Source organism: Aulostomus chinensis, chromosome 8 (assembly GCF_037954235.1).
Source record: "Aulostomus chinensis isolate RoL2024-O1b breed Wild chromosome 8, RoL_Achi_v1.0, whole genome shotgun sequence".
Classification (NCBI taxonomy): Eukaryota; Metazoa; Chordata; class Actinopteri; order Syngnathiformes; family Aulostomidae; genus Aulostomus; species Aulostomus chinensis.
The window spans coordinates 18,818,968-18,843,673 of NC_141327.1; the positions used below are offsets into that span (position 1 = coordinate 18,818,968).

Here is a 24,706-nt window from a genome sequence, read left to right on the forward strand (position 1 = left end):
TTACCCGTATTACCTTTACTTCTAATTTGTGCATTAATTACATTTCCAACTTCTGTGCTATGTTGTTTGAACATTTGCTGCTACCAGCTATTAAAAAGATAAAATGCACACTCACGTTTTCAAACAAGACATAACAAGATCTCATGACTTCTTTTTTTTTTATTTTGTTACAGGAAAAGTGCATAGTTGAAGCCCTTTTTCTCTTGTATAATAATGTAAATTGAGGTTGACTAAAGTACCAGATACTCATTCATCCCAACAATATTATGGCTTCCCCTCAATTACACGTGACTGACACAATATTTTCCTTCCTCCTGAAGCTCAGCTGCCCCTCTCTCAGGCACATCTTCAAAGATGTAGCGCAATGAATTTTAGGAGTACATTCACTGATATGGATATGAAGAGCTGACGGTCACGCAAGACTGCTGGTAACAACTCACAAATTACCAGTTGTCCATCGTACTTACAAGCTCTTAAACATTGCTTTGAAATAAACCTCACATTTTTACAAATCAATTTCATTTCTGACATCTCAGGACCCAGATACACTTTCCATGTCAGCATGATGGAGCCATCTACAGATGAGTCACTGACTGAGTATGAATCTTTGAAGACGCAGTGATATTCATTTTATGAGATGTTCTACAGTTTTCTCTACTTTTATGACTGGTCTGAATTCATAAACAAGGTTAAGCAATGAAATGTTTTTGTTTTATTTCTATTTTTCTGGTTTCTAATTGTATTTGAACCCTCCATCTAGCTGACAAAATTTATATCATAATAGCTGGATATTAAATACGTGCATCAGAGCACTGGACAAAGCTGCAAATCCGTTAATAAGGTATCTTTCAAATGTTCACTTCTGCTGTTGATCACTTTTCCTATCAAACAGTTCAGATAAAAATGACCATCAACATTGCCATTTGTACAAAAAAAACTTGTGATTTTATACTTAGCAAATTTTGAAGTCTCATTGGCACAGATGATATGATAAAGTGTGACGTAAAACCTTTGGAGTGCTTCAATTAATGACACACTGCTGTTATTTCTCAGAGTGGAGTTGAAGAATGCACACCCAAGTACGACAAATATCACAATAGTACTATCAAAACTTTTGGCAACAGATTCTATAGACACTAGCAAATCATTTGACAAACCACAAAATGCACTAGAAATTCCATCTTTTAACTGTCAAACCAGACCTCCTCACAGGCCTCTAAAGACCTGTCACACTAATGCCTCTTGACTGGGTTGGGGGGTGGGTCTGCCATTTTATTAACCTAGTTTTGCTGCTGTTAGGGTGAGTATTTCATGGAATGGATGCCTGTGTGTAAATGCAGGGCATTCATTTAAATCTAAACCGACCCTAAATTGAGGTTAAAATCTAACTGTATTCAACTTTATCTTTAGGCTGGTTTAAAAACACAAAATAAATTGTGTGATATGACATCCCCACTGGCACTGCCTGGAGATGTAATGTCAACAAACAAAAAAAGAAAAAAGAAAAAAAAAAGTTGAATGTTTCAGAGTCTGAAGAACAAGCCATCCTTCATTTCTCAGCCAAAAAATATTTTCTCTGCTCCCCTTCCTTTCCCTCCAACCCACGTGACACATTCCTTAATTCTGATTTAATGTCTGGATTAGTGGCTGAGTCCGAGTGATGGCACACCCTCTGACTGAAGACTAAGGATGTCACGTGAGCCGACATTAACAAGTTACCATTATTAGTTGATATCTTCTCGTCGCAGAAATATTGCATCACCGCTTATATATTTCCCTTGATTCCAGTTTAATCACCTCGATCTAACTGCAGTTTTTATGGCTGTATTTACATTTCCTGTAACATTTACCGATCGGTCTGCCACAATCAACCAAACCTTAAAAGAATATTTTATGTATCATCGTACACTATATACTGTGTGTACTGGCCATGAAAATCCAGTATCTGCTGGGTTCTAGTCACAGGAATCATTAGACAGGTCTAAACCAAAACACACCGGTATTAGAATAAAAAAGGAAAATGATATTTGAATAAAGTTTAACAAGGAGCTGGCACTGTCCCGTCACAGCTTTGATACAGAGCAGGTGGTTGAGTGCTGGTCCTCCTCGTCTACTGCTAGTCAACAGGTGGAGCTGGGGGCTCTCGTCGATCACTCTGCAACCCCCAAAACAAATTGTGGATTAGCAAATGAAGAACAACTTAAAAACAAGTCTCTAAAATGCTGGTTTCATACGTTAAATCATACACTTCCATGACTTTGGGGAAAATTTTCGGGACTATCCATTTTTTATATGTCAGAATCTTTTGGCACATAAAATTCTAAATTTAATATCGATGTCTTAAGAGCATATACATAATACAAGTGCATTGTTCCTGCTTTTTTCTTCTTTTAATTCCAGATAATGTGATGTACTCTGGCTGAATTCTTTAGCAACTCTAAATTCAGATGTTGTGTGCATGAAAAATGCTATACAAATTCAATTGCCTTGCCTTAGCAACATACTGATAACCACAGAGTTGCTTGAAAATGATGCTATCATGACCCTGAGCAACGTGTCACGATCATAGCATGAGTCGAACCCCAGATATCATGGCAATCAATGGAGAATCTAAGGTAATTTACATACATGAATCATTTTTCGTGACCCATTTGTCCACTTGTCTAATCTCTCTGGCCGTCCATCATTAGAACTGAGACATCTGTGCTGGCGTGATCAAAGTTTAAATGAAACTGCAACATGTTGATACTCTTTATATTTACATTGTGACATAGAAAACCGTCAATTCTGCCTTTTTCTTTGCCTCTGTCCCGCTTTCCTGCTCTCTTTCGCCCCAACCTGTCACTTACATAGAGCCGGGTCCCCTCAACGTCTCTGCCTGCTAATGAGCTTTTTTTTTTCCACGTCACTGTTGCAGACGTGCATGACTGAAACAAACTGTTCAGCAATGCGTGGGGGCAGCAACTTACTCGGCTGCAGCTCACAACTAAAATCCACACTTAAGTTACTTTCACAACATTCTGGAGGGGAAAAAGTCCTCCACTTCGGTGAGTGATACTGTGATGCTCATCAGTTTTGTTTGTCAAGATCATATCAGTGGTTGCACTCCTTACTCACACAGATCCTTCCTGCCATAAACCTCACAGCACTAGAACTTTAAAAAAGAAAAAGAAAAAAAACGTATTTTTCAAAGGTGGTGAGAGACCTCACAACAGGGAGTTTAGCAAGATAAACCAAGGCAGAGCACTGATGACATTTAAAGAATAATTGTTCATTACAAAGGAGTGGAGTCAACACTGACATTGTGGGGTCCAATGGGTTTCCCAGAGTTAGTAGGACCTCTGAGACTTGAGGGGCGAAGTAGGAACAGGAGTAGAGCCAGCACCATCCATCCAATCACAACCATGGGGAAGGTCAGGTCACCTCCTCCTCCTCCGCCTGCCCCACTTGGACCTGGCACTGAACACATAATGGGCTTGTCTAACATGTCATGCACACAAAGGCTTCCGATTTAAGAAAATGATTTCACAACAAATAAAAAGCACAAATGTGATGAGTGCCGGCTGAGGCTTATACATACATTCGATAGGACATTCTGTGTCTGTGCAGTAGGACTGAGACTGTCTGAGCTGAAAGAGATATTAGAGGAGAATTTGAGGTAAAAGAAGGGAGAGAGTTATTTACTTTGGTTACCACCATCCTCACCTGGGAAGAGAAAAGTATATTTGATTTATGAACACACCCCTAGAACAACTTTGAATATGCTTGTTTCAGTAGGCCTGTAATTGCATGTAGCGCTCTGTTACCATACAATGTATACAGATGTGGATGATATGACACAAGCTCTCCAAAGAGCGTCTGAGAACACACTGTACTGGCAAGACTGGTAAATGCTGTGCAAACATTTTCAATATTTGGACAACACCCTTTCCTGCTGCAATCAAACCAGAGCCCAGAGCAAAGCTCTTTTTCTTAGCCAACTGCAACTCTCCACCCAAGTTACACCTGTACACAAAAAGCTAATGAAGTCATCTGGAAACTGACACACAAGAACTGCAAGTTCAATTCTTTAGTACTCTCACAAACTTGTTTTAAGACAAAGTCGAGACCCTCCTTTTTACTTTCCACAAACTTACAACACACATACATCACAGTGAAACATCTTTACATGGTACTTAAGATAAACACTGAGCAGGAACCAAGATGTGTTGGCTCTGTGTCCACCGGCAGCTGTTCATTTCCTTCTCCCCTTGGTCTCTTAAGCCTTTAATTTAGTTGCTAGTTGCTCCTAATGTTAATCTCTTTGCTTCCTTCTTGGCTTCAGCAGAAAACTTAAACCACACTGCATACTTGGAATACTTCTCTTCTTTTTGTACCTAAACTCTGTCATGATCAAGTGCGTCACTTTAACCTTCGGAGTTCCAATACTTACGAGATTGATGAGGCGCCTCATAGCATACTCATGGGTGCAGATGCACTCACAAGGGTCAAAGCCTCCCTCGGCCATGACTCACGCAAGTTCACCTGGCAACAAACCAAAGGAGATACATGAGCTTGTGAGAGAAACTGGATTTTAACTCTTGTAAGTACTGTGCTCTGTTGTTGTTTCACAGGCACATATAGGTCAGGGGAGGAGACTACTCAGAAACAGCCAGCAGCATCCTGCTACATGTCTTTCAGGTTGGGTTAATAGAGAGAGCACACACTACTTTAACTTCTTATGGTTCCTTCATGTCACGAAACATGTTGGAAAGCACAGTACATGGGCATATATTGTGGCAATAGGACCTCAATTTAACTACCTTAAATGATCTTGTTTAAGCAAAACTCACAACATTCTGCACAACTGTATCAGAGCTGATGTCCGTATCATTATAACAGGTATAGTGTGAATTACCTTTGTAGTACACAGAACTGTGAAGGAACTTGTCAGAATGCTATTTAGCCTAACACAATGAGTGGCAGTGGGTTGGAAGTGTTAACATTCAATACATCTAGTGGGTGTAGTTCACTTCAACTTTAAGAAAGTTGACACACAATTTGCAACAGATGTCAGCTCAAGATCACATTTTGGATGTCATCAAAACATGACAAACCAAACCGTTCAATAAGCAACTCAAAGTTCAATATGTATCTGAATTACTATTTCAGAAAGACACGTTTGCATCCCTGAACAGTCTTAAAGGCTACTAAACTGTACAGGCTGTGCTCATGACTGAAGAGGTAAGCAATCATTCCTCTGACATGGCTGACACACTGAATTTGTAGAAGACCGAGTATACTGATCAATTATTTGAAATATGGGCGAATGGTACGTGCATATAGTTGCCTCAGACTGACAGATGACAAACTAATGTTATTATGGTGGCACGGAGTACAATCATATTTCCAATGCATTAATAAATTAATGCAGCATGTGTGACTAAAAACATATTTAGCGACTTTGAGAGGCCAAGGAAGGACTCTACGTTTCTTTAGCACATGTCAAAGGTTTGCAGTTTTCTAAATGCATGACTGCTTATGTCTGCAACCCAAATACCGTCGGATATCGCTTAAACTCGCCACATTAACTTTAACAGTCAAAATCACGTTGCAAGCTAAGAGACAAACTGATTTAAAAATCAAAAGTCTCCGCACAAACGAAGCGACCAGCTTCTCCCTTTCAGAGAATTTCAAGGCAACAAACCTGGCAGTTATATACTTTGACTAGCTTACCAAGTAGGCTAACTAGCTCCTTGCTAACACAGCCAGCCAAACCAGATGCAACTCATATCGACAGTGTTTTTTTTTTCCCTTTAAAATCAAACATTAATGTGATAGAAAGCGGCACCGAACATGACTTACTTCAGCTGTGTAGATTACGGTAAACAGCTGACGTCTGCTGAGGGCCTCCGCTATGCTACCGCTGTCCTCCGACACCACCGAGAGGTGTCAACGAACCGTCTGTGTTTGGTTTACTGCACGTGAGCAAGTCAGATTTTCTTCCTCACGATATACATCCGGGAACTCGGTGGAGTGGTTGAAAGGAGTGGCAGTAAATCACTGAACACCTCCTATTGGTCAATTAGTTTAACACACGGGTGTCTTATCCAATCACAGAAAGTTACGACTGTGCGGTCTGGATCGTAAACAAACAGCCCGGCTGTCTATCATCTCTCCTTCTCTTTGTCTCTCTGTGCCTCAAACACACACACGCACACACATATATACACACACACACACACACACACACACACACACACATACACTCAGACCCAAGGCAAGTCTCGGATGACCTCAGGTGATTACAGCATCAGGTGACAGTCGGGCTTTCAAATCCCAATAAACTTGATATACAATTGCCATGGGTCAGTTGCGCTGTCTTCGTTTCAGCAGAGGACAGCAAATGTGGACAGACCAATATGTGTATAAAGCCAGTCACACGCTGTTGGTACATAATCACTGTTCTAGTAACAGCTAGACCTCAAAACACGAGTAAATTACATCAGGCTCTGTGGCTTCCAACATATTCACACTTTTTAATCACAAAGTCAGAATTTTGCAATCAGTGATACCAGCCAGATGAAATTCCAGCTATGACTGCCCTGCCCATCTGGGTGTCAGAGATCAAAATGAGAACAAATGTGAGCCATCAAGATGCTAGGGGCCCCCATGGTCCCTACTTCTGACAACTGTCAGGAGTCATGAGCATGGAAAGCAAATGCCAAAGTAGTGCGCAAAGGCCTGCAGCATTGAGCAAAGACTCAATGTAAAGGATCCCAAAGCCAGAACATGCACTCATATTGTACCCTACGTCAGGCCTCTGTCTGAGAACAAAGTCAGAATTTGTTTATCAGTGATGACAGGCAGCCAGCTGATGTCTCAGGTCACAATGAGTGAGATGAGTCAGGATTCTACCTGGGTGGATTTGAAATGAATGAACATGAGAACTCTGGCTAGAGTGTAGCAAAGACTAAGACTATGAAACACAACTGAGGGATCAAATCCCTCCACATGGTTGTAGTTGTTTCACTGGTCCCCAAATTACCCTAATCTTTGCCAAACCTGGCACAGATGATCTTCAGACCAACCTCACAAATGTTATGCCGATTTTTTTGATCAATTTATGTCAATCTTTCAAAGTCATACACTGTCCTGCTGTACTGTGTGACACCTTGTAAAAACAGTCTCCATCAGACCACAGATGAAAAACGCTAAAGGTGAACGGTGCTAGTCCGCAATGCCCAAAGTCATCACGTGATGAGAAATGTCCTGAAGGTAAGTTTCAAAACAACATACGCCCCTGTTCCACACCACCAGAGCCCATTAATGAAAGTTCCAGCTGCTCCTCCATACAGCGGCTCTGCTTGTTCAGGACTCACTGACGCTGCGGGCTGGCAGGGAAGCAGTCGATGGCAACCGTGAGCTGAGGTGAAAAGAAGCAGTGAAAGTGAAAGGAGGTGTCGACGGAGGAAAGCACCGAACATTCAGCTCCTCACAGAGACGGACAACAGAAGGAGAGAGGCCCCGGGTGAAGCGTCAAAGACAGCAGCAGCAGCAGCAGCAGCACCACCGGTAGCAGCTCGGCCGACACAGCCATGGCTAACATCGCGGTCCAAAGGATCAAGCGGGAGTTTAAAGAAGTTCTCAAAAGTGAAGAGGTGCGTTAATGTTACGGACTGTTTTCCCACTTCAATCTAGACTATTATTAGCTGTCGTTTCAAGGCTGTTCAAATGTTAAGTGTCTGGTGCCCCGTTATGGCAGAGACCTTTTACCTCTGCTAATGTCAGGGTCCCACTCCCGTGTTGCAGTAATGGCCTAAACAGGAGAACTTTAGCTAGCTGTAGCTTCTTGTTATGTCAGGTGTGTGCGTTCAGGAAACATCGGGGATTCCGCCTTGTCACATGACAGGCCCTCTGTTTCTGACTAACAATTACCGAGCATACCGTTGAGAAATAACCAGGCGGAAAAAAATACCAACTTGTATCGGCTTCAACACACACGGAACCGCAATTATTCACTGAAGCACGTAAGTCAGACATGTTTAGCTTTATTAAGCTAGCTAAACGGACCAGCTAGCCGTAGCTTGTGGTAATATGCTACTTCACTAACAAACTTGCTAAACATCTACTGGCATAAATGTGTGTCGGCTATTCAAACCGTGTATCCTGTCATGATAACCATTTATCAAATCTGTCAGAGTGGGGCTAGCAGTTAGCCTTCCTCAACTTTTGTTGGCTGTAGCCTGATAATGTATCTGTCGCAACGCCTCCTTGGAGAGCTCTGGACTGATTTTACACATGCCGATATTAATAGCAGACATGTATGTCGCTGCAGAAGTGGACATTTAGAAGAGAGACTCCTGATGTACCAGTAACACACCGGTGATTTCCATTGTGTCCTCTCATTTGTAGACAAGTAAAAACCAGATAAAGGTAGAGTTGGTGGATGAGAACTTCACAGAGCTGAGGGGTGAGATAGCAGGTCCTCCAGACACTCCGTATGAAGGTATTACCTACTCACCCCCCCATACAATGACTTACCAATTTTTTTTTTAATTTTAAAACTCATGAGTTGTTTTCTTAACACATTGTTTTTTTCCTTCCAAGGTGGCAGGTATCAGCTTGAAATTAAAATTCCAGAAACCTATCCTTTTAACCCACCAAAGGTATGTGCTTTTAAGGCTGCTACATACTACTACTACTACTACTACTACTACCACTACTACTACTACTACTACTACTACTAAAGCATGTGCTGCTACTGAGCTTCTCTCCAGCTCTTTAACAACTGTGTAATGCTCAGCTAACCTTTCACTACTTCATTTGCTTGGCATTAACCGAGTAGAGAAACATGTCCTCTGCGTGGTTAGTGTGGCTGGTGAAAGTGTCAGATGGTCCCCTTGGCCACCAGCATAGACATCTTAGTCTCTTCATATACAACAACATCAGGGCTTCCTTTGCCCTTCAGGTCTCTGATGCTTGACCGTGCCCTGTCAGTGCAACTCCCTTACTCAATGGAAAAATCGACCCAAATGCATCCTTTATAACTTTACATCAGAAAGGTCAATCTTTTTCTTGCTCAACTTTTCAAATTAGCAGAAGTAATTTTCCCCTTTGCTCTCTCTGTGATTGAAACAGTTACATAGAGTTGCATTAATGTCTGGGTAGAAACAGTCCACAAACTGATTACTAAAGAGGGAAAATCATTTCAGGAGGCATATGGGAGAATTGTAAACTCAGGAGGAAATCTGGTGTTGGCAATAAACTGTAACTCTGCTGGAAAATTCTGAAGAGTAGGGACGTATGCTCGGGTGGCGTACTGCATCACGACTGCACAAGGCATGTGCAGTTCGAAGGTCAGCACAGATTTATAGGAAATGAAAGACTGGGATGCTCCTCATCACACCATTCTCATCTACATCTCTCCCCTGTCTGTCTTAGGTACGATTCATCACTAAGATCTGGCACCCTAATATCAGTTCGGTGACAGGAGCAATATGTCTGGACATTTTAAAAGACCAGTGGTGAGTGAGACAAAGCCGTCACCTACTTCACTACGATCTGTCTTCCACTGAGACAAAAACACACTTCATCTGTTCTGTTTTCCTGCCTCACCCAGGGCAGCTGCTATGACCCTGCGGACGGTGCTGTTGTCTCTACAGGCTCTCCTTGCTGCAGCAGAACCAGACGATCCACAGGATGCAGTCGTAGCAAATCAGGTGTGTTCTGATGCTTTAGGGCTGCATAGCAAATATTCTGTTTCGAGAAAAGATTCAATAAAAGGGGGTTGTTGTTTTTTTGTTGGTAGAATGGCCAATGTCATTAGTGGTAGCACATGATCTCTCTGTACATTCCCTGAATATTTTTAATGCAAACGCTAACTGGGCGTTCTCTCTTCCTCCTCAGTATAAACAGAACCCAGACATGTTCAAACAGACTGCAAGGCTGTGGTGTCACATCTATGCAGGTGCTCCTTGCTCCAGTCCTGACTACACATGCAAAATAGACAAACTCTGTGCCATGGGCTTCGATAAGGTCAGAACCACTTCTTGTTTTTGCTGAAAAATATCTATTAGATTTGTTTTTAAATAAAAAAAAATCTTTTTTTTATGCTAGAGCTGAAACAGAATCAATAGATCAAGAGCAACAATTTTAATATTTGAGCAAAGTGATAAATCCCCCCAAAACGATAATTTTTCAGTTACTCACAGTTAGATGCTTTGAACTCCATGAAGCCCCCCCCCATGCATGATTTCATGCATAACAAAACAAATAAGAAAATGTTAGCCTCATAAATTGTTGCTGGAAGCTAATGGAGATAAAAGATTAACAATCGCAGAACTACACAAAACATTTTTTTTTCTTTTTTTCAAACTTTCAGTAGTTCAAAAAACACTTGACGTAGGTTAAAACTACAGGACGAGACCTGGTTCTTCAGTTTACATGACCGACTACGTGAACTCCCACCTCCCAGACATCACTACCCGGAATATCAGCTGTACAACATGTAAACAATGTAGAGACGAATGACAATGAATGAAGCTGGAGTGTTGGGAATTATCGACTCACTAAGAAGTAGGACTTCATCATAGGAAACCTATCCAGCCACCATATGGTTAATGACGCTGAAGACAGCACAGTGGTCTTGGGTGTTGTGTTGGGACAGAAAGAATGAGATTATTAGGTCAGAAGCCCATTCCTTCGTGTTGGGTTACATATTCATAGATTATTATGAGATATTACTACTTGTGTTTTCACCTTCACACACAGAATGCAGTAATAGCGGCCTTGTCTTCAAAATCTTGGGATGTGGAAACGGCGACAGAGCTGCTCCTTAGCAACTGAAACCAAGCCAGATGTGAGGACTCCCGTCATCGTTGCATCAGCTCCTCCCCATCTCCGTTCCATCATTGCCTTTTTTATCACACAGACGTCCTCCCATTGGCCACCACAGCAGACTGAGCCTCCACACCAGTAGCACCGGTTTGCACACCACCACCCTGCCGCCCGAACCCCATCTACGACAAGGTTTTCTCCCTCTGGCTAAATTCTGTAAACTTATAACCACCCCCACTGAAGGAAAAAAAACCAAAACCAAAACAATTACTGACTTCCATGCACTTAATCATCTTATCTGTTGACAATTCTTCTCATTGTTGTGTTCCCAAAGACTCACATGACTGCCTGGTGCAACCTCTGGGCTAAAATGAGGGAAACCGTTGTACTGCTCTCAGTTTACTCTAGTGACAGGTTGACATTTTTATCAAACGATATGCACGAGCAGTGTTGAATCTCTCTCCTGGTTGGTTTACTGTTGAACAGTTAAATTAAAAAAAAAAACAACCCAACATCATCTGCATAGAAGAAAACAAAGTAGTCGTCTGTAAATAGTTAAAAGTGTACATTTGAAAATACAATGGGGATATACTTTTTTCTTAATGGCGTTGTAAAACAAATTATTTTAAATATAAACTATGCCTAGTTTACAATTATATGGAGAGAAACATTTTTATGCTTCTGCTAACCACAGAGTCCCTCTGCTGTTTTCTCATCTTAGAAGATGGTGAGGGGGCGTGGCAGCCAATAATACATCAGCAAGAGCCCCCCCCCCCCCACACGGTGTTTACACGCCACTGTCGCTGCCACACAATCCAACATACTCTTTTATTGTCCTCGCATGTTCTATGTTGCCTTTAATTTATTTGGCCAAATGAAGCAGTCAAGGACTCTGTTCTACTCCGTGGAAAAGAACCACCTGCAACCTCTCAGCACACAGCCAGTTTGACGTGATAATCACAAGGGAACCAAAGCGTTTGATATGGTTCTTCACACATCTTAAGAAAAAAAAATCTGAATAAATTTGGGTTTGCAATGCTTTTTTTTTGCCAATTTCAACAACAAAAATTTCATCCATGATATTCAGCCATAGATTGAGGCCCCGCCCCATGAGACCTGATATTGAGGAAGCTGTGCCTCCAATCAGTACTTACTTGGTCGCAACATGCGTCTTACTTTGCCAAAAAGAAACGCACATTAACGTCATCTGTGGATGACTCCGACATGTTGAATTGAGGTACATAAAGAACAATTATTTAATAATCCTCACATAAGGCCTTTGTTTTGAGAGTTCTCTTCTTTCTTGTCTCTCAGCAGCATCTTACAGTACCACACTTTGTTATTGTGCACTTTCACCGCTGACACTGGAGCCAAAAAAAAAAAAGAAAAGTTCATAGTCAGGGTGGAGTGCACTCAGAAGATCTTGTACATGTAAATAATCATCAAGTTCTTGACTAAAGAGCCTTCTCATTATCACAAGAGTGCACTGTTGATGGCTGGATCTATATTTTGTAAGAAAAAGAAAGGACAAAAAAAAGGCCCCCTCTCCCCGTCTTCCTGATGTTCTCACTATGTACAATATTGCACGTTGACAAAGCATAAAAGAAAAAGAGGGGTCAGTCGCATTTTAGTTTCACCATTTGGATTGAGACTTATTTTCTCTTTTGTTTCCTTGGAAGCATCAGCAGTATAAAAAAGCATGGTTATTTATTGTGACAGTGTCATGTTTCTTTGATTAATAAAATGGAAAATCAAGTTTTCTCTTGTTGTCTTCTGCTCGTTTGTAAAGACAGAAGTCCTACATGGTAACCATTTCCTAGAAAATTAAGATCAGTGGTTCTTCACTGTGGGGGGTGGTGATCATTTATCAGGCAGGTAGCGAATGCCCTCTGACTGAGGAGGGGGCGGGGTTTGAGGACACCTGATGAGGGGCATAGGTACATTTAACTCCCACCCAAACACCAGTCATCACAACTTGCAGGGTTTCTAATGATGACTTAAGTGTTTCTTTTCTTAAACTTTTTTTTTTACAAATTAGTAAGAGTTGCATGCATCCTAAATACAGTCTGATGGGAGATGATGCTATTTCAGCAGTACAAACATGAGGGCTACGGTATATTCAGAGCTCCAGACGAGTGCAGGACGAGCAAACTAACATCTAGAAATGTCTTTACACTTCATCTGAGGGATTTCAATCTTTTCAGGGGCCTGTTATAAAGAGATGACAAAAACATGGCGTAAATTGAGGTTAAACCCCTTAGTTGTTTTTTTTTTTTTAATGGTGCATCAGTTACAGTACAAATCTTCCATTTAGATTTTGCTTTATTTTAACTTTTAAAAAATAAGTTTCAATATTTTTGCAAGGGTATAAACAAGTGAACCTATGGTGCACCAGAGAAATGTAGAGGAAGAGGTCAGGAGACGTACGGTCGGATTTTTCCCAGGGAATTTAATAAGCAACAATCAACCAGATTAAAACTTTTGTAAAATGTCCATCCTGTTTTTTTTTTCTTTTCTTAAAAATGGCTCCACAAAAGAAGCAAAGAGCAACAAACACAAAGGAAAAAAATAACATGTTTAAGTAAGACCTACATACAATGAGCTTCAAATTATGACTACAAGGTGTTAAAACCTTCTAGGATGTCAGTGGTGTGAGAGTGTGTTTGTGTGTGTCTGTGTGTGTGTGTGTATTTTTGTGTTTTAAGAAAGGTCCATAATGTGTCCGGGAAAGCTTTAGAGTCAGAGGAGCGTGTACGTAGGGTTGGGGAGGGGTTGAGGAAGAGTCTGGCCCATTCTCTACAGGGATTTCACCTTCAGCGGTCTCTTTACCTGAGAGACAAAGATGAGATACAGGTTAGTCGTCGTCTTCTCATCACCTGCAGGACTTTAGACGTCGTCCGTCCCAGGACAACACACATTTAAACAATCTTGGATGTGCTTGTTTAGCTGCTCCAGTACTTTCCCTCTCTGCTGTTCTTTCATTGGCAAGTTATACATTAAATGTTTCCATTCAATGTGGATGCACATTGGGAAGTATTGCATTAGGAAAAAAATAGAAAAATTAGAACAAAAAAAAACCCTCAGTTTGGCAAATCAGTTTTTTTCCATAGCTTGAGGTGCCTTTAAAAAAAAAAAGAGATTAACAGGAGATGGAAACAGTGCTGCACCATAAACGTTAGCACTGTCACGGGTTCCCTCGGCCAAAAGCCGGTGGGATTTTCACATTGGATTTTCAATGACCACAGAAAATAAGTTATGCAGCCAGCTACCAGTTCCCAGAGAAGTTAATAAAAACATTCATTTGAAATCTCCAAAAAACAAACATGGCTGCTTTGTTATTAAGAGGGTTGATCATCCTAGATAACAAGCAGGATCTTGACAGTCCTGTAGATGTAAAGAATGTAAATATCCTGGACTGAACCACACTCACTGCAACTCTGCTTTGCTTGTTCCAACTGATGGACTCTCCCTGGCCGGTAGTGAAATCTCCCCTCTTTGCAGACTTGGTATCTCCCTTCCTATGTGTGCTGGGCCAGGTAGTCTGTCTGGTCTGTCCTTGTGTGGGGGAGTGTCTCTCTCTCTCTTTTCTGTCACAGATAAAACCCTCAGGGCCGGACTCAAACTCTATCTCAATGTCACCCTCACTGCTCAGAAGATGAGCAACCTTTTCTAACGCTCTCACTACTGCCTCTCCAGCTTTCCTCTTTCTCACTTTTTGCTTCTCCTTGCTCATGATTGGCCGCCTGCAGAGAGAAGAGTTGACATCTGAATGATGAAAGGATTTCTGTACAACCCCTGACCACTCATCAGACACAATCTGGGAACACAGAATTAGAAGCCTTTCCTATTGTCTGCTCAATTTTGTCCCCATCGCTAAGTGGCTAATCTGCTTCGAGAAGGCTCTCCTCTTTCCCCGACTCTTCCTCCACTCTTACCTCTGCAGGTCAATCTGTCTATTTGTCCCTTCGTCGTTCTGCTGTTTTGACATCTTGATGCTGATTGACTCTGCTGATGGGTTGGAATTGGGCTCCGCTCCTCTCTTCCTGCCTCTGCCAGCTCCACCTCCTGTTGGTGCTGTGCCCTCTTTCTCCACCACTGCAGGAGTAGCAGCAGCTGTTTTGGGTGGACGGCCACGCCGTTTCACGGGAGATGCATCTTTTCCTGCATCAGGGGTTGTGTTCTGACTCGCCTCATCCTGAGAATGTAAGAAAACAGGGTCAGGATGTCCCTGTTTTAAGTTGTGTAGTTGCAGGCAACATCTGAGTGTCTGATCTGAGCTCACCTTCTTCACCTCATCGTTCTTGATGACGGGGTTCTCGTTGTTTTCCTGTGTTCGGCTCTCCGTTGACTCAGTGACTGCAATGCTGTTACTATAAGACAGATGAAACACTCGTCATGATTTTGAGCTTGTGTGTGTGTGTGTGTGTGTGTGTGTAGTTGACCTACCTGTTCTTATTGATGGTTGAGGAGCTCAGTGGTGAAGAGTTGGTGCTGGTATTACTGGTTGCATCTGAAGCTGTGGTGGTCTTGGTTAAGATTCTCCTTCCTGGTACAGTCAGAGGTTTGTTCACAGTTGCCAACACTGGAGCTGGTTTGGGCTGGAGGGGAGAGGAGGGAGGTGGGCGCGAGTTAAATAAGCATATCTTTTCAGCTTTTCTGTATCATTTGGTTGTCCACCCCTCCCCCTTGCTCAGCACAACCAGACCTGAATAATCCTCTTTCCTGTAGTTATTAAAGTTGTGTTTCATAGTTACCTTTCCAGTGAGCAGCATTTGCCTCATCTCTGCCGACAGATACTCCTTGTCATTCTTGAACTCCTATGGAACAAAATTACAAAAAACTTGTGGGCATGTCGTCTGTCACATGATCAAACAACTGCATTAAGCAGATACGGAACAACACTACAAGGAAGTTAAACTCCAATCCAGTCACAGGAATAGCAATAAGTTATATATACGATGAGGTTGCTAGGAAACAGAGTTTCATTGAAACAACTGAAATCTTTACAAGATATTAGGTTATCGAACAGCTTCAGGAAGAGATTTCACAACAAACAGGTTTCTCCTGATCTGCTGCCAAAATTCCTCAACAGAAGGACAAAGAAACAAATTATGCAACAGACACATCAAGCTAACTTTCATTTTACCAATGGAAGATGATGTACATGAGCACTTGGCGAACCAATGTCTGGATTTACCACACGCACAACACACCTGAGCTGACGGCCCTGATATTTTGACGACACACAAAGTGTTCTTAGTAAAGCATTTTAGCATTTAATTAGTAGTTTTTATCAATCTGACAACAAACCATCTGCAATCGTTTATCCTTCACCCTGAGATACTTTTGCATACTACTGCATCTTGTCATGTCTGAAATGTTCGATGTATTTCTGTTGGAGAAGTGCAAATGTATTTTCTGGATTCTATGTGTGTGCGTGTGTGAGAGTGTATTGCCTTGTCCTGCATGAGAAAGAACTTGGAGGGCAGAATGGGGTCTTTTGGAGAGTCCAGGTGACATGCGGTGCTCTTGTTGGCGATGACAAAGAGAGCAACGTCACAGACGATATACAGCTTCTGAAACCACATCAAACACAAACTGTCAAGAATGTGCCCAAGAGCAATTTAATGATTTGCAGTTGCACTTTTCGTGTCATATCCATTTATTTGTTGCGTTTGGGTTTTGTCAGGTTTGTTACTTGATGGTAGTTTTTGGTGTGCCGAGTATGCACATGCGTGTATACCTCATTGGCCTTAGCGTCTTCAGGACACTGTGCATCCTTGGCCTGTTTGATGTTCTCGACCATCTTCCTAAGAAAGGCGTGACTGTTGTTCTCATTCTTGGTCATCAGCACCTCCAGCATGAACCACAGGCACCTACCACCACACAAATCGGCTCAATAAACATGCTGCCCATCATAGCTGCAGTTATCACCGTGTGTTTTCTTAAAGAGTATAAAATTTTCCCATAAGAATGTGAACATATTCTCAGCTGTATCATCTAAATTAATGTTACTTTAGTTCATAAAACCCATTTGAGGCTTACTCTTTGATGTCTTTTAGCTGTTCATATTCCTGTGGTTTTGTGAAGTCTGGGTCATGAGCCAGTAGGTGGATCATGAAGGGAACAACATACTCAGGAAGGAGGGAGACAAGTTTTTCTGGTGGTAAAGGAATAGAGAGAGAGAATAGAATAATTTATAATTAAAAAAACAGCAGAAATGTGTGATTGTGAGGCACGTGACATTTTTATCCATATTTCGAGCGCTTACCCTGAGCTTGTGGGTTTTGTTTGATGTACTCTCTGCGGACGGAGATGTTTTTGAGGAGGCACTGTCGGGCGTGGGCACGGCGCTCCTTCACTGGGTCCTTGGCGCACAGAGCGAAGACGGCCAGGTACTCCAGTGGCAGCAGCAGTTTGACAAGAGCCAGGTGCAACTTCTGAGCGAAGATCTGACGTACTTGGTAGCACTCATCCTGTATACAAGAAGAAACAGATAAATGGAAAAAAGTCACTGAATGAGTGTGAAGCTGATCAATACCAATGGGGATGCTTTCTTTTATTTATAGAGGAATTAGTGAATGAACATGGCTGTCAAAGCACAGCTGTTATGCATGACATTAATGAGAGCTCCGTTCACTCCATTGACAGTGTCCCTCTCACCCCACAGTCAGACTGTCCTGTGTGAAGAAGGCATGTAAAAAAAAACCAAAACAAAACACAAGGGTGAGACTGACGTTGATAACAAGGCCGCACAGCTGGAACTGCTCAGGTGTGATGATGTCATGGTAACAGGGCTCCTGGGCCAACTTCATGATGGCTCCACCTGCGGCCAGCCTCAGACGAGACATGTCGGACTTACTGGCAGAAACAATAAAAAAGGTTGAAAAGGTTAGAAAAATAAAAATATGATAAAGCCTGTGTTTAAAATGTATTTGGTGGTAGTAATGCCAACAAGTCATTCTACAGTCTCCCTCCATTCCCCTCATGTAAACAGTTCTTTCTCTGACGCCACTCAGTGACCTTCAACCCTTGTGGTACCTGATCTTCTTTTGCTCCGTGAGATCTCCCTCACTAACTAGCATGGCTGACAGCAAGCGGAGGGTGGAGTTTGCCGACTTGGATTGGTTGTTCTTCATTCCTAGTAACCAACGCACAAGCAGCTTGATGGCCTGCACCTGAGGGACCAGTTAGAGCAGGAATAGTTAGGCAGTAAGGGGCACCTGAATCTTTTCACTGTCACTTTCCATTTTGACAACAAATACCTAAATCGTTATCCTTTAAAAAAAAAAGTGCAAACACATATCAACAAACACTACTCCAAATCAGATATGTAATACATGTCATTAGATGCTTTTCATCGAGCGAAGTCACCACACCAGCAAACATTTCAAAGAACAATCCCTAGTTCGCCCTTCAAGTTCTCATTCTATCCACTGTGATCTCACAAATTCTTGAAATAACTTTACAGCAGTCTCAATCACAACATAAATTCCACACTGACCCCCCCCCCCCCCCCCCAAAACAAAGTAACACTACACAAAAATGCAACAAAACAACCATTGTCCCCATCTTTTATGTCTGGTTTTGTCATTATTTTTGACACACCGATTTGACTTATTACTGTGAGTTCAGTCGGGACCAATCAGCATCAAGTCAGAACGGCCACTCTTTCATAGTTACCTATGAAACGCATCCTAAATTGGACCCTGATCATTTGTGGTTGCTAATGCCAAACTCCCCTGGCTTCCATTTTGGATTACTTGTTCCACAATCTTAAGTACCTCTTGTATAACTCAGTGTTTTCTTCATACTTTTGTCACTTGTCCAACAAGATAGGGTGCTTCTTCATTTGAGTAAATGTATGATCTGAAATGGTCATTTCCTGTGACAGCCATACATGTCTAGATGGATTTTGTGCACTATGAAATGTTACTGTTTCACTGGTGAGAGGGGAGAGGTGGCTGATGACGTGATAGTGAATATGATCATGTAGAAACCCCTGGCAGCTGTGGGCAAGTGACCATGTCTTGTTCCTCTCCTGAATAAAGAGGTCCTACAGGGGAGATGTGTGGCTCTTACCTTTGCTAGAACCTCAGGGGAAACTTCTTCATCAGTTGTCCACAGCTTCCCATTCTTGTTTCCCACTGACTGCAGATAAAAAAGCTTTTTATATTTACTTCCTGACTTTTTTTGGTCACAAACAGTAGAAGCTGATCAATAGAAGTTGATCATTTCTACAATACTGTTTATCATTGACCAAAAAAATATAATACTATGACGCAATTTATACACATATTTCAAATAAACTGTTGTGAAAACATGACAACAGCTTAACAGGATTGGCATTTGGGTATACATGTGTCCAGTATAAACTCCACATACCCTGTCATTCATAAGCAAGTCCTTGACAATGAAGTTAGCCACAATGGACTTCATTGGTGAGGCAAACTGATCTGGAGCCAGCATGGAAATGTGACCCAGGGACACGAGAGGAGTGATGAGCTGCTCAGGGACATCTGCATTCAGACTCCGTGACAGAGGCTGGGGGTGAGGAAGAAACAGACATCAAAAAATAAGGAGTCAGTTCAAGAAAAGTTGACACAGAAGAAGAAAAGAAAAGAGAGGACCAGAAAAATTAAGTTTATGCAAATATAAACTTCCAACATTAATGTACGTCTGGAAACCTGAAGTGCAAGATGACATCTTAACAATTTAATAAGCCGACTATTTCCTACCTCAAAAATCTGTGCCAGCTGCACTTCCTTGTTGTTAAAGATGGCGTGGATACAGTGGACGGCCTGCTTGGCCTGGTGAGGTGTCCCCCTCTTCGCTTTCTGATGCAAGATGGGAATGAGAGTCCTGATGGATGTGTAAGAAAATATATTAGACACAAACTCATTCAAGTCTCATCTCAATGCAGATTTAGACCACAAAGAACATTTATCTCTTAAAATCTCTCTTACGATCTTATTTGCTGCAGTTCTGTCTCGATCTTCTGTCCAGTGTTTCTGAATATCTGGATAGCTGCTTCAGCCACCTTGTCATCCTCCATCTTCAAACACTGGAGCAGCGACTCGTAGGTCTCAGCTGAGTGGAAGGCTGTGGGGTGAGTGAAAGACAGGACCTGGAAAGAAGGAAACAGTAGAAACACTTCAATCCCACACTTTCATTTTTCAATACTCACTTGTCCTAAAAAAATGTTCAATACGGGACAACAACATTGTGAGCTTGAGTCCATCTAGTTACTACATCTCAATCACTTGTGGTTACTTTCGTAGAGTACGAAAATGATTTTTTTGTGGTCCATGTTATGCACCTTGAGTAGTTCCAGGCCTGAGCGGATGGCTGTATCAGGAGTTACACCCTCCTCATCATCATCTGCTGTGCCCTCAATGGACTTGTTAAGCAGCTTCACCAGAGCACTAAAAGAACAAAAGTAACTGAAGGTTCAAACAACCTGTGTGTGTCATTTGTCACACTGAAGCATCAACAGAACATCGCTTGATTGGCAAACTTATGCAATAGGAGTCACTCGGCACTTGCGTTTCCTCTTTCATGGTGTTTTTCCATAAAGCAGAAAGGGTTAAACATTTGCCTTGTCTGAGGCCCGCAGTTACACTTCACCACCACAAGGTGTCTCATTGAATGAGAAAAGCCTGTTAGTGGTATTACACAATGGCAGCAAAGGAGTATGTGAAGCTACATCAGGGATTGTGGAGAACATGCTGCTGGTGTGTTCCACTGCTGCCTCTGTCTTAAACTACTGTACAGGATGACATTCACATCGGCTGGAACTGATTTACCATCTAATTTCATACTTTTAAATTCAATTCAAAACAACTCTAATCTAATTTAATCTGATTTATCACATGCTGATGTTTAAGGGTTTGTTGTGAAATTTATAAATTAAAACATAGTGCGTTGGCAGAATCTGGAACTGTTCAGACCTGATGGCTTCAGAGTCGATGTGGACCGGGGCAATGCGCTCCAGCAGGAACTTGACCATCTCCAAGAAAGGGTTGGTGGGTTGTTTGGGGAACGTTAATTTCCGAGTGATTTCCCTCTGCATACAGGAGAAAGAGTAAAACGTTTAAACACCAATATTTATGATTACTACAACAAAAAAAAGCTCCTCTATACTTGCTCAGCTGCTTTTAGTTTCATACTCCTCACTCCTCAAATACATGAGGAGTAGAGATTAGGTGTGTCTTCATGTTATGCAGCATTGTTCTGTTGTAAGGAACAACGTGATACTATTTATGTGGTTGCATATAAAATGAATAACTGCCCCAGGCAAAAACAACTTTCCATCTAACTCACAGCAACCTGTTCTGACAAATCTATCATGTTCTTATTTGTTCACGTTTTACTTACTGAAATCACAAGAGCTAGGCTTTGGTGGTTTGGTAGTTTTGGGTTGGATCTCGTCACCCTGGTAACAAACACAATGCAGGAGAAGCTGCTCTTGCTGTACCTACTTATCCTAAACTATATGCGATATTTATCATAGAGCCTTTCACAACAGATAGGTGGGAACAGATCAATCCCCAATGTTGCTGCCGAGTATTAGGATGAATTGACTGTGTTGATGTCTCCAAATGACCGAATCATACACACATCTTCCTCACTCAAGAGATGACAAAGAGGGAAAAGTGGGACATCCCTATTTTTAAGCTTATAAAAATTATGAAGGCAAGCATCCTTTGGTTCATGCACACGGTGAAAAACAAAACAATAAAATTAACATAAAAAACAGGGTACATGTTGGTTCATCATACAATTTCTGAAGATGGAGCGCTTTTTCCGCTTGATGGCAGCGCTCTCACACATTATGCTACCAATTTTAAGCCAGGAAACATGGGCCAGGATGCATGGACACAAGGACAAGTGTTGAGTAATCTCTCACCACACAGATCTCAGCCTGTTTGCAGGAACAAGTTGGGCTAATGAGCATCTCCAGTTGGGCTCGCAGCTTCTCATCCTCACCAAGAACCTGATTGAACTTCTTCATGAAGTCCTGAGCTTTTCCCGCATCTGGCAGGTTCTCTGCAAACACACGGAATGAGAAATTTATTTTGTTGTTTAAAAGGGAGAATACTGCATGGGTATAAAAAAACAAAACAAAAGAAGTACCTTCAGGCTCAGGCCCTAAAAATCATCAAAAACACAGAAGTTATAGCAGTGTTAAGTATCCACTTTTGTGTGTTCCCAACTTACTTGCAATACTCATTAGCTTCCCGAACATTGCTGTGTTATTGGCCTCAGACTAAAGGGAGACAGAAACAGGGTCACTGAGAAGTAGGAATATTAACTTCTGAGCAACTGAAGAAAAATGTAGGAAGGGATTTGTTTGTGTCCCTTTCGGTGAACACACCACTGGCAGCTTGTGCAGATCCAGGAGCTCTTTGACCAGGCCTCTCAGAGTGTTCTGACACTTCCACATCTCATTCAGAGCCCTAAGAGGAAGAAGAAGAAGAGTCAACTTTCTGACCAGTTACTATATCTGTACACTAAGTGTGCTGCTGTGATGTGTTGTTTCAAACAGTGTTGAAAGCTGCATGCTGGTTAAACAATTTAAGTTTGTTCAAATGGGTCATACGCTGTTAATCAATTTAGTCAACAGTCCAGGTTCACTAACTTGACAGCGTTGGTGTCCAGGCAGGCATACAGGTAATAAAGACACTTCATCTTTTCCTCTGTGTCAAGACTGTGAGGGACCATGTACTGGGCAAAGATCTTTTCTACTAACAACCTGCAGAAAAAAAGCACAGAAGATCAGCAAATTAAGTAAACTTGACATTTATTTGTAATAATTTTATCTTGCCTGCTCCACTGAAGCACTTCCTTCCTACCAACTATTAATACGGTTAAAAGGATCATCCTCAAATGGTGTTAAAAAAAAAAGAGAAACTTAGCCAATTTAATCCACAGATGCATTTCTTACTTGTCATCAATGCTATTCTGATAGTAGATGTGCAGCAGCTTGTCTTTGATCCAGCTGATCTTCAGGGCAGACTCTTTCCCGGCCTCATGGTGCAGACAGTATTTTTTATAAAGCTGAGCCAAACCCATCATGGCCTCCTTACGCACGCGCCACTGTAAGGAAAGGAGAAATGGATCAGGATAGGGCAATTTTCAGATGAGGAAAATAGAGTGTCTTCCTGTTCTGGAAGGTCAGACTGCTGCTTGTTTTCTAGCACTGTTGTGAACTTTCAAGCTTTGGGAAAATCTGCAAGTCATTGCGGTGGAGATGAAACTGAAATATTCTCTTATGTTGACAATAACTGCCAATTGTCAGACTCAAGTGACATATTGATATAATTACAGATATAGATTTTTAAATGCTGATATATGTGAAATGCCACAGTGACAAGAGGAGCTGAAATGTGAAAGCCAAATCCATAGATTAAGGCTCTACTACACCCATACTGCAATTTGATACGTTCCAAAGATGTTTCTAATAATGATGGGATGATGTGCCATGACATTTCTCTCACCCTCTTGTCCAAGGTCCTCTCTCGTACGAAGCCCAACAGCTGGTCATTGACCAGGTTAAGGTCCTTCTTCCCGGCATTGATGATGGTGACAATAACATCATGACGAATGGCTTCCTCTGGGTCATGGGAACGCACCTTCAAATACTCTGATGGAATAAAGAGATTTTTAGAGTGCATGTGAGGAACTGACTGCACTAGAGGGAGAGGAACATAGTCAAAATGAAGGCACACCTGTGAGGTCTCTGGCCAGGTCTGGATGGTTCATGAGGCAGTGGCTGGCGAACTTTACACACTCGAGCCTAACTGGAACATGGATGTCATTGAATCTGGAAAAAAAAACAAGTTACACATAAAATGAACTCAAATGAATTTTGAATCATATTTTGAATAAGATGACTTGATAACAAATTTAAGTTTGTGAGTAAAATTAAGACTGGAAAAGTGATTTAAGTCTGCATTGTGTCGACGTTACTCACCGTCCTAAGAAGCACTGCCACAACGGTCTGTTCTGTGAGGCCAGCTCTGAGTCTTTGGCCCCAAACAACTTAGCTAGCAACCGTACAACAGCTAGACGCTCTTCCCCATCATTGCTCTGCAAAAAATATCACACAAAAACACCCCTGAATGCTGGTTGTATTTCAGGGATCAAAGATCCAAAAGTAATCATACAATATATTTGTGAAGAGACTGTGGTATACATGACCAGTCAAAAGTCTGGACAAACCTTCTCATTCAATGTTTTGTCTTTATTTTTACTACTTTATACATTGTAGATACATACTGAAGACATCATATATATGAAGCAAGATATGTGGAATCATGGAGCAAAGAACAATTGTTCAGTAACTGCAAATATGTTTTATATTTTAAATTCCTCCAAGTAGCCACCCTTTGCTTTGTTGACGGCGCTGCAAACCCTTGGCCTTCTCTCTATGAGCTTCATGATGTCGTCATCTGAAATGGTTTTCACTCCACTTCAGGATTAATTAGTGGAATTTCTGGCCTTCTTAATGAGGTTGGGACCATCAGTTGTGTTGTGCAGAAGTCAGGTTGGTACACAGCGGACAGCCCTTTTAGACAACAGTTAGAGTTCATATTATGGCAAGAACCAATCAGCAAAGTAAAGAGAAACAACAGTCCGTTGTTACTTAGAGAGCTGAAGGTCAGTCAGTCCCGAAAATTGCAAAAACTTTGAATGTGTCCTCAAGTGAAGTCACAAAAACCATCAAGTGCTCTGACGAAACTGGTTCAAATGAGGATCATCCCAGGAAAGGAAGACCAAGAGTCTGCTCTGCTGCTGAGTATAAGTTCATCCAAGCCACCAGCCTCAGAAATCACGAGTTAACAACACCTCAGATTAGACTGTTGGAAAATCATTTCAGGTGACA

General features: G+C 41.7%; 3 protein-coding genes across 9 annotated transcripts in view; 1 reads left to right on the plus strand and 2 right to left on the minus strand.

Annotated features, from left to right (window-relative positions):
* Positions 1-177: 177 nt before the first annotated feature.
* On the minus strand, positions 178-7,814 carry smim14 (small integral membrane protein 14). Of its 2 annotated transcripts, none has more exons than XM_086211485.1 (5): positions 7,756-7,814; positions 4,433-4,524; positions 3,581-3,629; positions 3,302-3,459; positions 178-2,155 (listed from the first exon to the last, which is right to left on the minus strand). In XM_086211485.1, the coding sequence occupies exons 2-5, from the start codon at positions 4,505-4,507 to the stop codon at positions 2,117-2,119; spliced, it is 321 nt and encodes a 106-aa protein (XP_086067611.1). In that variant the 5' UTR covers positions 4,508-4,524; positions 7,756-7,814; the 3' UTR covers positions 178-2,116. The 2 variants fall into 2 exon arrangements, with proteins under 2 accessions (XP_086067611.1, XP_086067610.1); XM_086211484.1 differs by lacking the exon at positions 7,756-7,814 and adding an exon at positions 5,845-6,172 and having other exon boundaries at positions 182-2,155.
* ube2kb (ubiquitin-conjugating enzyme E2Kb (UBC1 homolog, yeast)) lies at positions 7,243-12,584 on the plus strand. Its single transcript, XM_086211482.1, has 8 exons — positions 7,243-7,257; positions 7,338-7,640; positions 8,395-8,488; positions 8,590-8,648; positions 9,424-9,506; positions 9,602-9,701; positions 9,889-10,017; positions 10,753-12,584. The coding sequence occupies exons 2-8, from the start codon at positions 7,578-7,580 to the stop codon at positions 10,825-10,827; spliced, it is 603 nt and encodes a 200-aa protein (XP_086067608.1). The 5' UTR covers positions 7,243-7,257; positions 7,338-7,577; the 3' UTR covers positions 10,828-12,584.
* Positions 12,585-13,247: 663 nt separating this feature from the next.
* The window catches only part of pds5a (PDS5 cohesin associated factor A), a 31,183-nt gene continuing 19,724 nt past the window's right edge, over positions 13,248-24,706 (minus strand). For 4 of the 6 annotated variants that reach the window (XM_086211473.1, XM_086211471.1, XM_086211472.1 and 1 more), the window contains exons 9-34: positions 23,795-23,910; positions 23,550-23,644; positions 23,319-23,464; positions 22,766-22,917; positions 22,460-22,573; positions 22,196-22,277; positions 22,039-22,087; positions 21,728-21,867; positions 20,769-20,884; positions 20,138-20,243; positions 19,785-19,945; positions 19,557-19,680; positions 19,204-19,362; positions 18,901-18,969; positions 17,860-17,996; positions 17,556-17,679; positions 17,090-17,294; positions 16,864-16,978; positions 16,562-16,694; positions 16,275-16,394; positions 15,573-15,635; positions 15,265-15,416; positions 15,101-15,188; positions 14,754-15,013; positions 14,249-14,561; positions 13,248-13,647 (exon numbers count right to left, since the gene is read on the minus strand). In XM_086211473.1, coding sequence (XP_086067599.1) covers positions 13,615-13,647; positions 14,249-14,561; positions 14,754-15,013; positions 15,101-15,188; positions 15,265-15,416; positions 15,573-15,635; positions 16,275-16,394; positions 16,562-16,694; positions 16,864-16,978; positions 17,090-17,294; positions 17,556-17,679; positions 17,860-17,996; positions 18,901-18,969; positions 19,204-19,362; positions 19,557-19,680; positions 19,785-19,945; positions 20,138-20,243; positions 20,769-20,884; positions 21,728-21,867; positions 22,039-22,087; positions 22,196-22,277; positions 22,460-22,573; positions 22,766-22,917; positions 23,319-23,464; positions 23,550-23,644; positions 23,795-23,910 — 3,372 coding nt within the window. In that variant the 3' untranslated portion in view covers positions 13,248-13,614. Of the gene's footprint in view, positions 13,648-14,248; positions 14,562-14,749; positions 15,014-15,100; positions 15,189-15,264; positions 15,417-15,572; positions 15,636-16,274; positions 16,395-16,561; positions 16,695-16,863; positions 16,979-17,089; positions 17,295-17,555; positions 17,680-17,859; positions 17,997-18,900; positions 18,970-19,203; positions 19,363-19,556; positions 19,681-19,784; positions 19,946-20,137; positions 20,244-20,768; positions 20,885-21,727; positions 21,868-22,038; positions 22,088-22,195; positions 22,278-22,459; positions 22,574-22,765; positions 22,918-23,318; positions 23,465-23,549; positions 23,645-23,794; positions 23,911-24,706 lie in introns of those variants that run through there. The other 2 variants (XM_086211475.1, XM_086211476.1) reach the window with 2 other exon arrangements.